Genomic DNA, 14,990 nt, shown 5'->3' with positions numbered 1-14,990 from the left:
CACTTGTGGACTCAGGTGTCCCGGCGCTAAGGGGATTCTGCGCCTGTGGCACACTTTGTCCTACGTTCTGAATCGGTAAATCGGCTGTTGATTTTCCCATAGCTGTTTTCTTTTTTACCGATCGCGTTTCAATTGGCATGAACTTCGTAGTTTTAGCACTGGGTCCCACCGGGCGTGCCAAAATGTTGACCCTAGAAATTACAAAGCCTACGTGGCGCGCAGGCCGAGTATATTCTAAGCTAACTACGTCCTTCGGTGATTGCGGGGCGTGCCAACTCGTCGGCCGAGGCTCGGCCGAGGAGTAAATTTGATGATGTTGCGTTGGGTCGCGCTACTGACTTCTGCGTCTTGCGATTGCGGCCGAGAAAGGAACACGTCTCGGCCTCTTGGGTTCTCGAGCCTGAAGACAAGGCTGCTACTCTTACAAAGTTCACGAACCGAATTCGGCTTTCAATGTGCTGAATGTAATAACTGTAACACCTCACTTCGCCGAGAAGGCTAATGAGATGACCTCGACCAATAAGGATTCGAAAACCCTTCTCGACCAAGACTTGGATAGGTAATTGACCGTTCTCGCCGCAGTGCTGTTGATGCCAACGGAAGATACTGCGAGACCGACCAATTCTACGGTGACAGAGCTATCTATGCCGACTTAAGATATCACCGGTTGCTTCCACAGTGCTGTTGATGCCAACGGAAGATGTGTCAGCGAAAAAGGAAAAGAAAAAGATCTCAAGTTGTGAGAGTTTGCGCAGGGCAATTTTGTGTTGATTTTGTGGGGCTTTTCCTGATGCACAGCTTCCGCTATTTATAGCACTGGACCCTGAATCTGAGATAGAATCCTATTCGGACTAGGTTTTCCCTCTCCGGATCAATATCACCTCGACCAGTCCTATTTTCATTAGGATTGTGAACCTAGTCCTTATTCGCCCTATCCGCTTCTAGGTTGTTAATCCTGCCGAGACTCCCTATTGTATCAGGACTCGGCTTGTCATTGCATTTTGACCTAACCGGCCTAGGTTTGGAAGCCCACAAGCTGAACGATCCATGGTCTTCTTGTCGCAAGGCCTTCCGGGCCGAGAATGATTCTACACTCGGCCCAAACTATTATTTTGGGCCCAAACAGTATGCTACCATTAATGACCCTTTGGCTTTTGTTTTCTTGTAAAGGAAGTAAATGACTCCCAATACCATTATTATAATTTAACCGTTGTTATGTTTATTGAAGTTTTGATCGGAAAAAGGAGAAAGACGACCTGAAAACCTTGCTTTTGATATGCATTAAATATTTCCAAGAATTTTCATATATTTGACATATATGATAAGAAAAATAATTAACATGATAAAATTTTCCTAGACTTTTATCCTCTCAAGCTAGCTACGAGAGAGAGGGAAGCCAATTCCATGGCGTCTGGAGGGGAATAAAACAAACAGCAAGCTGCATACGATACCAGTTCCGACATGGAACGCCACCAAAAGCTGCCTGGCCTCCTCCGATAGCTTGGGGTAGAAGCAATTGACGACATTTTTATCCAACATTGCCACCGCAGCAAATACAAGTATGGACATGAAGGCATGGAAAAAATCTATGAACTTTAGCCTATATTTAGCTGCCTCCTCCGGCGAAAGTGTGATTTTGGACCCGTCGAGGATCCACAACCCTTTAAATGTTGCCAACCCATATCGCACCTTGCCTCGTTCGTCCCTCAAGCTATCGGTCAAGCACAAAAGGAAGCAGGTAAGGCTGCAGAACGTTAGGAGGAGCAGAGTCACGGTTTGGTTGAGGATGGCCGGGCACTTCCCTTGGCATGTGAAAGCGGGGGAGAACATTTGGAACACGAGGACGGTCCCCGTGGGGAGAAGATTAGACAAATGGGCCGTGGCTTTGAAGGTCTTTCTAATGGCCTTTTGTGCCGGGGTTTTTGGTTGTTTTGGCTTTGGGGCAGTTGAACTTGATCCTTCTCCTCCTCCTCCTGCATTATTATCCAAAAGTGGTTGCTGTGCTTCCTCGACTGCTGCCATGTCAATCCGATTACTGTTGAAGCCTTTTACCCTTGAAGCCTTGGACTCTTTCCCCTCCTCGAAAGAGCTAGGTCAGCCTTCCTCCTGCACAAATAGATCGAACCAACGAAGAACGATGAGATTAACACTGGTTTAGTAAATAATAAAAGGAATTATAAATGGTTAAAGAAACTGAATATTGAGATTAACAAAATTAGGATTTGTTTTTCTGTTTGGTTTTGGCAAGTGAATAGTAAAAACTAGTGATCAACTGCTTTCATAACTGACCATGCCTTCCAGAAACTCTTGTAAAAATTAACGTTTGTTTGGGAGTTTCATTTGATTGGAGGGGACCAATATGAAACGTTCGAATTATTTCAAAAGAAAACTAATAAAAAAAATTTAAAAATTTTGAATTTTAACCAGAAATTAAGTTATAAGTTTATTTAATAGTTAGTACAAATTCAACATTAAATCAGCCCAATAAGATTAGCCCAAGCAATTAGTTTCCAATTTTACCCTTGACTTCTACTCTTGACCCGTTTAATCTTCTCTCTCTCTCTCTCTCTCTCTCTCCCTCCCTCTTTCTCAATCTCTACCCAATTTCCATTTTCGTACCTTGAGACAGTTTGAGCCTTGAGGTGCCCAAGCAAATATATGAAGCAGCTCGTCCATTGTCGAAGAGAAGTGAGTAGAGGGACAAGGAAGGGCGGCAACCCCTTTGCTCGTCGAAAATTGACAGTGAGAGTGAAGATTCCGCCCCTCTGATCTTTCAACCCTGCCGGAATCTAGGTTTGCTCTTGGTTTGCAGCACTGCGTTGATGCTGCTGCGTTTAATTTTTTTTTTTAAATATCCAAGCCCTTCTAATGTTTCTAGCATGAATTGTGGTCATTTATAGAAGTTTTGCTGCTGCGCTTCAGCAATATTCCGCCCATCAGTGGTAGAAAGTTGAAACTTAGATGGAGAAAGCTAGAGAGAGAAAGAGAAGGACCAAGATAGAAAAGGATGATGGATGTAGAGAACACGTGTTCTAGAGAGTAGTTTTATTATTTTAAAAATGTAGATTCAATAAAATATTGTAGTCTAATAAAATGATTGATTTGATTTACAATAAAAAAAAATAGAAGGAAAAAACCTTGCTTTTCTATTGGGACACAGTTTTATTTTTTTTTAATTTTTTTTTTACCAAAAAAATAGTGTAAAAATGTAATAGGTTCCACCAATGCCAACCGTATTCAAATATGCATGGTCGGAAGGTGTGGAAGCTATAAGGTAGTGTATACGCTTCTTATATTGGCTTTAGTATTATTGATTGTAACCATTTTTGAAAACTAAACCAAAATAATACACACTATTTATGTAATAGAACAAAATAAACACCATTGTTAGAATTATAGCAAAATAACCATATTATTTTTGAAACTGAACCAATATAACCTATACTATTTCTGAAACTATAGCAAAACAACCACAATATTCTGAAAATGAATCAAAATAACCACACTATTTCTAAGACTGAACCAAAATAACCACACTATATCTGAAACTACTGCAAAATAACTCACACTATTTCTGAAATTGAATCAAAATAATTCACACTATTTATGAAATTACAGAAAAATGACTCACTATTTATGAAACTGAACCAAAATAACTCATATTATTTCTGAAACTATAGCAAAATAACCACACTATTTCTGAAACTATAACAAAATCTGAAACTACATCAAAATAACCCACACTATTTCTTAAACTAAACCCAAATAGCCCACATTATTTCTAGAACTATAACAAAATAGCCCACACTATTTTTGAAAATTAAACCAAAATAATCTACATTATTTCTAGAAGGAAACAAAATAAACATTATTTTTGAAATTACAACAAAATAACCCATATTATTTGAAACTAAACCAAAATAACCAATATTATTTTTGAAACTGAACAAAAATAACTCACGCTATTTTTGAAACTGCAATAAAGCGACACCTATTTTGAAACTGAACCAAAATAATGAACTTTAAAACTATGAGATTTGCAGTCTTATGAGCCAAGATTTTCACTACGTTGTGTTTAGATAAGGATTTTGAAGAGCACTAACGAGTTTTAAATTATTTCTTTACTCTTCACAACTACTTAACTTATTTCCCTGATAATATCATCTAATTGCATTGATAAGAGAAATACAAAAAGAGACAAAAGGGTGAAGGCACAAACGTCCAAACCCAGATAAAAGATAGAAAATAAAGGTGATATGGCCCAAAAACAAAAAGAAAAAAAAACAAAGATAGATTTGACCCACATGAAAAAGAGAAAACAAATGTGACAGACAGAGATATGAATATAACCAAACAAATATTTAATGGAAATGTGGCCCCAACAAACTTCACATAGTTCAAGGCCTAATGGAAAAATTCATCTTTTTTATGGAATGGACTGACAGAATGAGAGGCAATGGCTGGAAAAAAGAAAAATTAGTGTTGCACATGAGCTTTTTTATTATTAATGAGGCTTTAGCTTTTATTCTTATTATATTGTATTTTGTCATTTTTATTAAATTTCAAGTCTTATATTAAATAAAGTTATAGGTCAGTTTTTGGTTAAAATAAACTTATCTTAATTCATTTTCTTTAAAGCTCCCTTCTTTCAAACAGGGTTGGACTTGCAAGGTCAACCACATAATATTATTTTTATGCAGATGTTAAAAGAAACTGAATTTTGAACACGACGGAAAAAAGGATCGATGAACCCGCCCGCTATCCGTGGATATCATCACTACGGTTGTCCGGCTGCTGCCAATCTCCCACCAAAACGGTGTGATTCCGGCATTCGGTATATTTCGCCACGAACGAGTATAAACATGAAATGTTACAAAAGTGACCGGCTTCCGGCTTCCATTTACAGCAACGCGGATAATACGTCGTTACGGGATCGCAGAGTCCCCTATCTTCCCCATGCAATGAACGTTTAAAGTTGTCCATCGATTCCCACGTTTTCAAATTCCCTTTTACATAACAATACGGAAAGCAACATAAACAACCAAAATTGCTATAGAGGGGGCGCGCATGAAATGAATATTTCCTTTCAAAGTAGCGCGACTCCGGTTCATCAGGCATTGTGGGGAAGACAACGGACAATTTATGTTCTCTTTAGTATATTTACATTCAAAAGGGTCTTGCTCTTGGTGAACTGCCGAGCGTTTGAGCTTTAAGTAGCGTTGTTTCCTGCCAGGGATCAAGAGTGTACGACGTAGTAGGACTTAGCTTGTTATACGATGAGTAGTCGCTCAAATTGTAACTACTTTGTCCCATCATGGCATAAGTTGGATGAGGAGGAGAAAGTAACGAGCTCTTGTGTGTCTGTCCATATTGTCGTAAGGGGCTTGAACAAGGAGATACAGGCAAAGATGTAATCATCCTTATATTCTCGCTGCATATCGAAGATTGATAAGAGTCATTTAACATAATAACACGCTCGACAGACTACATCGATGGGGATATGACAGGAAAATATATTTACCTAGGGCTCCGCCAATCTCTTGAAGTTGCGATTGTGGGCTTTGCTGTGTGATCTGCATCACTCAAGGTGAAACTTGTTCTGTTGGAGTGTAGCTCTAATACTGGCTGCTCAAAGAAAGAAATGAGAATGAAATCACGTATGGCAAGCGCTTAAGTTTGATAGACACTTGTCGGAAATACTAGTTTAACGATTCAAGACATAACATTGATGATGATATGCGAATAATTCGTTCAACAAATTGCAGTTACGTTTTATTGTAACTTCTCCGAATAGTCTCAAGCACTTTAAGACTATAGGCCAGCAAAGAAACTAAATTCCACACTTCTTTCTATAGGAACACATTTCCACACTTTCACCTCCTTCACACATTATGCACTTAGTTTCAATGATTTGACCAATATATAACATTATTTATGCTAGAAAGTTGAAACAATTCAAGCAAGCAGAACCTTCTATTAAGCGCATGCGCACACACGCACACACTATGTTGCCTGAAAATTGTCCATTGTTTAATAGGTTTTTCTATAGCCGCTTTCTAGCTCCAAAGCGAGTATCAATTAGTCATTTGACCCACAAACTAAAAGCTTAAAAAAATGCAGTAGAAAGTTATAGGCTTTACCGGCGTCCTGCTTCCGTGAAAAGCATATGGGAAGGCATCCTTGGTTACTTTGATGTTAGAAGATCTTGTCGTTGTTTGCTCCCTAATGAAAGGGTGGTCTAGAAGTCCAGAAGCCGTAGGACGCTCCGATGGGTTCCGTTGCAAACATAGCCTCACAAAACTCTTTGCCTCGTTTGAAAGATGATCAGGAATATGTGGAATATCTTTGCTGTTTCCAATTTTAAAAATTGCAGCCACCTGTTGAATCCGATGTAAGGAAACAAGTTTTGGTGCAACAAAAACTTTGTAGCTGATGATAACAAAGAAACTTGTAAAGCAATAGGTTCTGAACAGTATATCGCACCCCTTCATACTGGCTCCAAGGAGGTTTAGAAGTTGCCATTTCAAGAATTGTACATCCTAAGCTCCATATATCCACGGCAAGGCTATAACCGTTCGTATTCATTACGACCTGAAATTAACATTTCATGAACACGAAAATTCCACTACAGTGAACTGGATACTAACAATACAAAAGAAAAAAGAGGGAAAAAGATGTTGAGATAGAGAGAGAGAGAGAGAGTACCTCTGGGGCCATCCAATAAGGACTTCCCTTGAATGACAGCATTGAAGCACAATTTGTGATCTGATTCAGAAAATAAAATCATCAGATTTCTCAAATTTGATTTAGAAAAATGACTAGGAAAACTAACAATTACATACTATTCTTCTATTTCCTTGGTCAAATGCCACTCTTAGATACTTAAATCTATGTGCTCAAGTTCGTCGAAACGATTTCCCTCTTTATATTGTCTCTAAGAAACAAGCATTATTGCTCATTTTTTTTTGAGAAGAAAGCATTATTGCTCATTAGTAACTCATTAAAGTATAAAGCAGCAGATAAGAAATACAATGATGAAACTTATTAACCGTGCTTCAATGTGAAAATTAGAGAAAATGATAACTCCCGAAATTGAGGAGAAACCAAACCCCAAAGTGTAGTCTGATCTTACTGTATCCCCAATAACCTCCACTCTATCTCCTCCATATTTTAAAATATCCTCTCGAACCAAAGCACCTGATAAATAGCCAACAGACCACCTTGTGTAAAACCTTATATTTCTTTCCCTCTAGCAGTTTCTCACAAGGAAAACAGATCCTTGTGAAATTAATCTGTCCTGGTTTCCTGAATGCTAAGACATATTGTATAGTTAACAGTTTCATTCTTACTCTTCCTAGACACATTCATGTTTGAGATAAATTAGCAATTCTACACCTTCATTACTTCACTAAGACTTCATTGTGCAGAGGATAGATGCAATTTACATGTTTAGCCATGCCAAAGTCTGCCAACTTGATTTCACCATTAGGACCCACTAATATGTTTGCTCCTTTGATGTCCCTGCAAGGAAAAACAAATTAGTAAAAATATTATAAAGATATAATACAACTGTCACAACTTTAATTAAAAAGATATAATAAATTATTATCAGTGCAAAGTAGGAAGGTACAAGATGAATAAAAATATTGTAGGATTCTGAAAAAGACAAAAAATTAGATTTAGTAAGAAATATTGCCAACCAAGAAAAAAGGGAAGACAAGTATTCACATGCCCGACCACCATATGACTGAAAATAAGGGAAGGGGCGATAATGAAGACATTACAGGTATTAAAACTCATATACCTATGAACTGTATTTCTTTCGTGTAAGTAGGCAAGACCAGATACAATCTGTCTGGTATAATTTTGAATCACAGGTTCCTTAAAGGCACCATATTCTTGTAGTAGTTTATAAATTGAGCCACCAGACACATATTCCAAATAAACAGAGAGTGCATCTTCACCCTGAAAAAGACAAGCCAAAGTTGATATTAAGCTAGGATGCAACGTCCAAATCAACAACTAACCCATTCAATTGAAAATAAATAACCCATCGCTCTCTTTTCCTATCCCCACACCAATGTATGTGTTCAGGCAATGGCATGTGTTTTTAATCTTTGATTGCTAATGGGCATGCATGTTTATCAGCATTTAAAGCAGTATATTAGCCCTCACCAATTCACTTCCATAATATCGAACGATGTTTGGATGTGAGAGCTGACTAAGCAAATTTATCTCCTGCCAACAACAAAAAGTTAGATGCAACCAGTCAGCACCAACAATCAGATAAGAGAAATTTCTAGCCATGTAAATTTACTGTAAATGCTCAGTAACAGCTCGAAAGACAAACTCAATGGGAGTAAAGCATCATGCCTGATATTTTCAGAGCTAGCTGGACAAAGTTACCTGATTCAGTTGCTTAAGACATTCTTTTAATGATTGATCATCTGTAACAAGCCTGACTTCTTTAATTGCACACATTTGCCCACTTTCACTGTCAACATCACAAATAAAAGTTTAGGAAAAGGAATATGCATACTTGGTAAGAAGGCGTCTTGTCTGCACTCCAATTATTGCAAAACAGTTATTTGGTGCCCTCATTTTGGAATCCATTTTGTTTCCTTTATATATTCCGGGGTAATGTGCAAAGTGCAGGCATACAATCATTTTTGTGCCTGAAGTTTTTGTTTCCTTGCCCAAAGAATAAATATTCAATTTAGTTCCCAAAACTTTCTTTATCAATCAATCCACACACAAAAGTAAAAATCACCTGTTAAATCCGACATAAACATGGCCAAAGGTCCCTCTTCCTAAAAGCTTTCCCTTCTTCCACTTTGATAGCGCACAAGTTGAGTTTTCAGTCACTGGACTAGTTCTACTGCTGGGCGAGGCAAAAGGGCTAGTTGGAGAACCCGGAGGGAGCGGAAGAGGATGACACACACTTTTGCCATCTTCTTGCTTTCCTGTTGGAGACTCCAAACTCATGGCACATAATCGTGGATGAAGAGGAGATGTTGGACTAGTTGGCCCCCTAGACCTAGGACCTGGGCTTTTCGGCATCATGCTGACCTTTGGATCACCAATAAATCTGTGAACAATATAGGACATCGATAAGATTCAACATGCCATTATTCTTTATATTTGTTGCACATAAAAAATACTCCAATGATCCAATCATCTTGTGGGAATATAAGAATAAAGCCATCAATTTAATACATATTATGTATTGACTTCTGATAGTACCAAGTCCTAATTCTTACCATAAACACACACATCCATAATTATTCTAGTAAGATTTATAGCTCAAAATAACTATGTTAATCATCATGATGTGGTTAATGCTAAAAAAATGGCCTCATACAAAGACAAGACAATCAATCATCATGATGTGGTTAATACTAAATAACTCCAAAAGTAGGAGACAATCACTGGAATTTGGACACCAAAAACTCTATGGAGGGGGCAAGAGTATTTAGCTAACTGATTACTAAGTTGATATCCAATAAGTATAATAAATTCACAAATGAAACAGTTAAATCACATACATATGGAATGGAACTGAACTGAACGTTTGAATTAAAGTTCTTACAAGCATGAATTGAATTGATTCCAATTGAATGAAAACCCAGCCAAAAGTCCGAAATTGTGCAAAAACAGAAAAATGTCTAATCCGAAAAGGCAGGGGTTTCGTGGAGAAAAAAACCAACCTATAGCTGGAAGCAGCACCGCATTGAGCAACCGGTGGGTCGTCAGAGCCAGAGGAGCTGACGCTTGATAAAGAGGCGGACCCAGATCCTAACCCATTCCCCTGATCATTTCCCAAAGGCAAACCCTGCAGGGACGATACCGATGGGCGAGGCAGGGGATGAGCCGCTCTCTCACCGCCGTCTGAGTCAAAACCCAAAAAGCCAGAAGAAGAGACACCAACAGGGCCAGCAAATTCCCTGCTGGCTCTGGGTGATCTCCGCGTTACATGCTCATCGAAGCTCCTCGGCCTTTCGTCCTTCTCCTTGTTCTTAATATCGTTACTGGTCGAAGATTTGATGACAAAGTTGTTGCTGTTGCGGTTAGAGTAGGGGTTTTTATGCTGTACTGCCTTCTCTTGCTCTTCTTTGCTCTTGCTTGATTTTCTTCCCCACCAAGCAGGCATTTTTACCTCAATTTCTCTATTTTTACCTCAATTTATCTATTTTTAACATAAAAAAAAAAGAATTGAAATATCAAATACTTTTGCTTGATTTTCTTCACACCAATACTAAATTATCAGACCTCAACGATCAATTTCAAAAATTGACACACAAAGATTCAGACTTCGAAGACGAATTTCAAAATTCCTAAAAATAAACATCAATTTCAGCTGCGAGAACTTCAAATCAACATGAATTTCAACAAAATTCCCAAAATCAGAAGCCCGAAATGAACAAATTCTCAAAACTCAACCCCCGATTGCAATCTCAATCTCAATCCAAGCCCAAATTACATACCTTTTAATCGAATGGAGGAGCTGGCGGCGGAGCTCCAGACGTGAACGGCTGAGCGCGACGGAGGGAACTAGAAAATATTAGGGGCGGCCTATAACATCCTCCGCCGTCTGAGGCTGAGGCTCTCTAAAAGTAAGAAAATTAATTTAATTCAATAAAATTTAATTCGATTGAGAAGAGAGAGAAGAGGACTCAAACACGGAGGAATCTGAGATAGAAAAAAGAGCTTGAATTTGGGGTTTGTATCTCGTTTTATATCGCACGAGGAAGAAGAAGAAGAAGAAGAAGAAAAAACGGAGACTTTTTCCTTCAGAGAGAGAGAGCGTGTGTGGGACCAGTGGAGGAGAGAGAGAGAGCGCAAGTGTGAGGAACAGCTCAGCGAAGAGGGAGAGGACAAAAGAGAGAGTTTGGAGACGGCAGCCGGTGGTTGGATGAAAGCGGGAGAAATGACGCGTCAAGTTCCTAGTTGCGAGATGACATGCATGCATGCATCCATGCATACATAAGTAGCAGGTGAGTGTATCATGAGATGATCATGCATGCATGATGTATGCATGTTATATGTTGGCGGAGTGGACTGCGTCAAGGGGAGTAAAGGAAACCTGTGGGCGGGTGAGGTAGTGACCATGACTAGTGAGTGTAATGCGGATTTGGTATTTTTGTTAAAATATTCTAAAAACAAAACTGACCGCATGATTCATAACATAAACCATTAATACTCACGACGACAGAAAATGATTTTCGGACTTTATTTTTTCTCGTGTTTATAGTCTCTTGATCCAGTTAATTGCAGGAAGTTAAGTGATAAACTAATGAAAAGTGCAAGAGGCTAAAAGTAAAGTGCAGAAATCATTTCCGTAAATAAGGTATTTGTTAGTATTCATGTAATGTTGGGGATGACGTGCCGCACATTGCAAAATTATTGCAATACAACTCGATCATTACGTTGCATAACTACCTAGATGGATTGAGTCAAAAAATGTGGCATGTTAATTTTATCCTACTTGACATTATGATATTAAACTAATACGCCACCCTAGTAGTGTAAGTGTAACCAGTCTATTTAAGTTCCATTAAGTTCGTCGTCAGTAAATCAATTAAGTGATGACATCATCATCATGTCATGTGCTAGATTCACTTTGCTTTGCTTAGGTGGAGTAAGTGATTTAAAGAGATGCATTTTTTGAACACATGATAACCGTCGCTTAGACAATGACGTCACTATGACTAAATTTTAATTTCACTTTTCTCTAGTCTAGTAGGGTTATGTAGATGTTAATCGAATTTAAAGTAAGAACACTATCGGTACATGAACTATAACATCTTCATCGGTCTTACACGACGAAAATCAAGAAGTCGGAACAGTTATTGTCACTCGGAACATGGAGAGACTACGAGAGGAACGTCTAGAGAGGAAGTTCACCACTGTCGGCAATCACAACTTTGCTCTTGGGTGTGCCACTCTGATTTCCTTCAGCTTCAACCTTGTAAACCACATCCATTCCAGACGGCACCTTTCCGAATACAACATGTCTGCCATCCAACCTATAAGCATTCAAATACGGAATCAAACTTCAGCTTTGATAAGTATACATGTGTAAACCAATGGCTGTTATTTGAAAGCAGTAGTAGACCGCCTCCTTATCAACGGATAGGTCTTCAAATCAAACGACTAATGAAATCGGTAGTTGAGAACAAGTTTAAATGAGCGCAAATATGGTGTTATACAATGTAAAGGTCTGAAATTTAAGAAATGTGAGATGGAATCAGTAGAAAAGGGGGACAGAATGAACCCGCCATCTGTGGATACCATCACTACGGTTGTCTGGCTGCTGCCCGACTCTCACCAAAACGGTGGGAATCAGGCGTTCCCTGTAAGCACTATTGGTCTCCACAAGAAAGCAAACCAAAATCGCTTCCTCTAATCAAACCCAACAAGTGGCAGAATTATACAATTTAAGAAAGCAATGCATCAAGCAGAAGAAGATAGTCATTCTAGAAATATTATTCGCATTTTCAAGTATGCATGGATGCACGTAGAATTACCAGTTAGTCGTCACAGTTGTGATGAAGAATTGTGAACCATTGGTGTCGGGACCAGCATTTGCCATTGACAAAAGCCCTGTACAAAAGAGTAAAGAGCACTTAGTTCACTCCAAAATATAGGTTCAAACTTCAGTATTATATCCATGCCGCTGGAAGAGAAGGCAGGTGGGATGGGTTATTTGTCTACCTGGGCCAGTATGCTTTAGCTTGAAATTTTCATCAGCAAACTTCTCTCCGTAAATTGACTCTCCCCCTCTTCCATCGCCTAGTGTGAAATCACCTCCTTGGATCATGAAACTGGGTATAATCCTGTGGAATTTGCTACCCTTGAAATGGAGAGGCTTTCCACTCTTTCCAACGCCCTTCTCCCCTGAATTATATGGGGGGAAAAGAAGGATGAAAATTTTAAAAACATTATTGACTCTTACAACTTTCTAATCACTATGTTCTGGGGAAATGCAGTATGCAGAAAATTTCTACGTAACAACTAAACATTTGCATCCTTCCTGAGTTGTTACTGAACTCGAAGGCTTTGACCAAGGGACCATTTCATATACATTGCTGATGATAGACCCCAAAAAGTAGATACTACATATCAACTACTAAACTTAATACGAGGAAATGAAGATGAGTAACTGGTTACCTGTGCAAAGAGCTCGAAAATTCTCTGAAACACCAAAGGAGTGAATTAGTAAAGTTTTGAGATTCTTAGCCTTAGTTTAAACACATAGAACCCACAAAATGGGAGTGATATTATTCAATTTAATACCTGCAGTCTTGGGAACCGCCTTCCCAAAGAGACCGATCACAACCCGTCCTGAAATACAGTGATCGAAACAAGTATCAATACAGATTAGCCAGAAACAAAAAGCACCACCATAAAAAAAAATCCCAATAATTCATCAAACTATGGCACTCAAATTTTCATTTGCAACACTATATGCACATAAACATTTCTCCAACTCCACAGAAACAAATCCACCTCTACGCAAATGATCATCCTTCGGCTTTCGGTTCCAAATTGAGCTCACACATCATGCAAATCGAATATCAATACCAAATTTGGGATTAAAATACCTTAATTAAATTGAATTTTGAGCAAATGGGTCGAATTTGTTCTAAACATTAACAAAATTATTGCAAATTAAACAGCATACCAGCTGGCTTTCCAGAAATCTCGACATCAAAGTAAACCTTGTGGGTCACTTCCTTCAGATCCTCCTTCGACTTCTTTGCCTGATCAAGAATTTACACAAAATTTAAAGATCAATCCTTGAAAATGCAATTGAATCAAACAAAATTATAAATTCAAACAAAAATGTTAATTTTTTACCTCAATGAGAGCTAGGGTTCCGAAGAGGACGAGGGTACAGAGCATCAACGACGTCGTTCGACCCATCTCTTTGCTTTTTCAGTTCTGCAAAGTTTCAGACTCTCCTCTCACTCTCCAGATTCATTGATTTGTACTGAAGTGTATGAGTCATAGGTTTAGCAGTTCAGCCAATAGTGGTCTGACACGTATGATATTAGGAGAATGCGAACGTCAGTCGCGGTTACGCGCATGAAGCATTTTCAATTTACCAAAAAACTCAGGCCCACGCAAGACTAGTGGTAGCATTCATGATAATGGGGTTAATTAGGCATTTTAGTTAAAATGGTCAATGAGAAGAACATAATTCTTTATTTTGAACTCTAAAATCTGAAATCGATAAAAGTGATGGTTGAATTTGTCTACCATTAATCATTTAGGTAATTCCATAAAAAAATTTCATTAAACAAGGATGAAAATGACAAAAATACTCTCAATTTTTGTTAAATCATTTTGGCCAATTGTTTATTAAATTGACGGCATTTTTATCATTTTGGTCATTATTTTAACATAAATTTTTACAGAATGATTAAAATGATTGATGGTAGACAAATTCAATGGTCATTTCTATTAATTTCAAATCACAGGAACCAAAATAAGAAATTATATCAATCTCAAAAATCATTTTAGCTAATTTTTTTTTTTGAATAACATGAGTTATATATACGTAGAAATTCGAATCCGTATTTGTCAGATAATTGAAAACTTACTAATTTGTAATTCTTAGAGTGGTAGACAACCAATTTCAGGTTACCATCCTTTGCTTCCTAACCTTTTGGTACCAACTACACATTTGATTGAAGTTAAGCTTTTCTTGATTTCATTGTGCTCCCATTTCGGGCTCCATCCTTGATATATTTGGAGCTCGTGGATTATCCTCACGGTTATTGATATTTTTATTCAACTCATTGTCTTCTGAATTTAAATTGAATAGCATGTGGTAGCATTGAAGTTTATAAATTTCAATCTTTATGAGAAGTAAAAATGAGTGTGTGGATAATACAACCTTATTATATTCCAACAACAAACCCAAAAGAAATGAAGACAATGACAATTGAGAAAAAGTTTAGACATGGACATAATTACAGAATTTT

At 38.0% G+C, this 14,990-nt stretch overlaps 2 protein-coding genes and 1 long non-coding RNA gene across 3 annotated transcripts; all 3 read right to left on the bottom strand.

Moving 5' to 3' along the window:
* Nucleotides 1-1,250: 1,250 nt before the first annotated feature.
* Nucleotides 1,251-3,195, bottom strand: LOC103407659 (uncharacterized). The gene is made up of 2 exons (XR_011579168.1): nt 2,620-3,195; nt 1,251-2,106 (listed from the first exon to the last, which is right to left on the bottom strand). It is a non-coding gene; the product is annotated as an uncharacterized lncRNA (long non-coding RNA).
* A 1,767-nt stretch (nt 3,196-4,962) lies between these two features.
* Nucleotides 4,963-11,103, bottom strand: LOC103427113 (mitogen-activated protein kinase kinase kinase 3). Its single transcript, XM_029099646.2, has 12 exons — nt 10,485-11,103; nt 9,708-10,186; nt 8,771-9,088; nt 8,407-8,494; nt 8,176-8,238; nt 7,805-7,965; nt 7,446-7,521; nt 6,706-6,765; nt 6,484-6,591; nt 6,141-6,377; nt 5,522-5,625; nt 4,963-5,431 (listed from the first exon to the last, which is right to left on the bottom strand). The coding sequence occupies exons 2-12, from the start codon at nt 10,148-10,150 to the stop codon at nt 5,167-5,169; spliced, it is 1,923 nt and encodes a 640-aa protein (XP_028955479.2). The 5' UTR covers nt 10,151-10,186; nt 10,485-11,103; the 3' UTR covers nt 4,963-5,166.
* A 662-nt stretch (nt 11,104-11,765) lies between these two features.
* LOC103418734 (peptidyl-prolyl cis-trans isomerase CYP19-4) lies at nt 11,766-14,106 on the bottom strand. Its single transcript, XM_008356844.4, has 7 exons — nt 13,861-14,106; nt 13,685-13,763; nt 13,297-13,344; nt 13,171-13,194; nt 12,715-12,897; nt 12,528-12,603; nt 11,766-12,026 (listed from the first exon to the last, which is right to left on the bottom strand). The coding sequence occupies exons 1-7, from the start codon at nt 13,924-13,926 to the stop codon at nt 11,888-11,890; spliced, it is 615 nt and encodes a 204-aa protein (XP_008355066.3). The 5' UTR covers nt 13,927-14,106; the 3' UTR covers nt 11,766-11,887.
* Nucleotides 14,107-14,990: the final 884 nt, after the last annotated feature.

This window comes from Malus domestica, chromosome 03 (genome assembly GCF_042453785.1).
Source record: "Malus domestica chromosome 03, GDT2T_hap1".
Classification (NCBI taxonomy): domain Eukaryota; kingdom Viridiplantae; phylum Streptophyta; class Magnoliopsida; order Rosales; family Rosaceae; genus Malus; species Malus domestica.
Note: the sequence above shows the minus strand (reverse complement) of the source record. Positions and strands in the feature narration are given on the sequence as shown.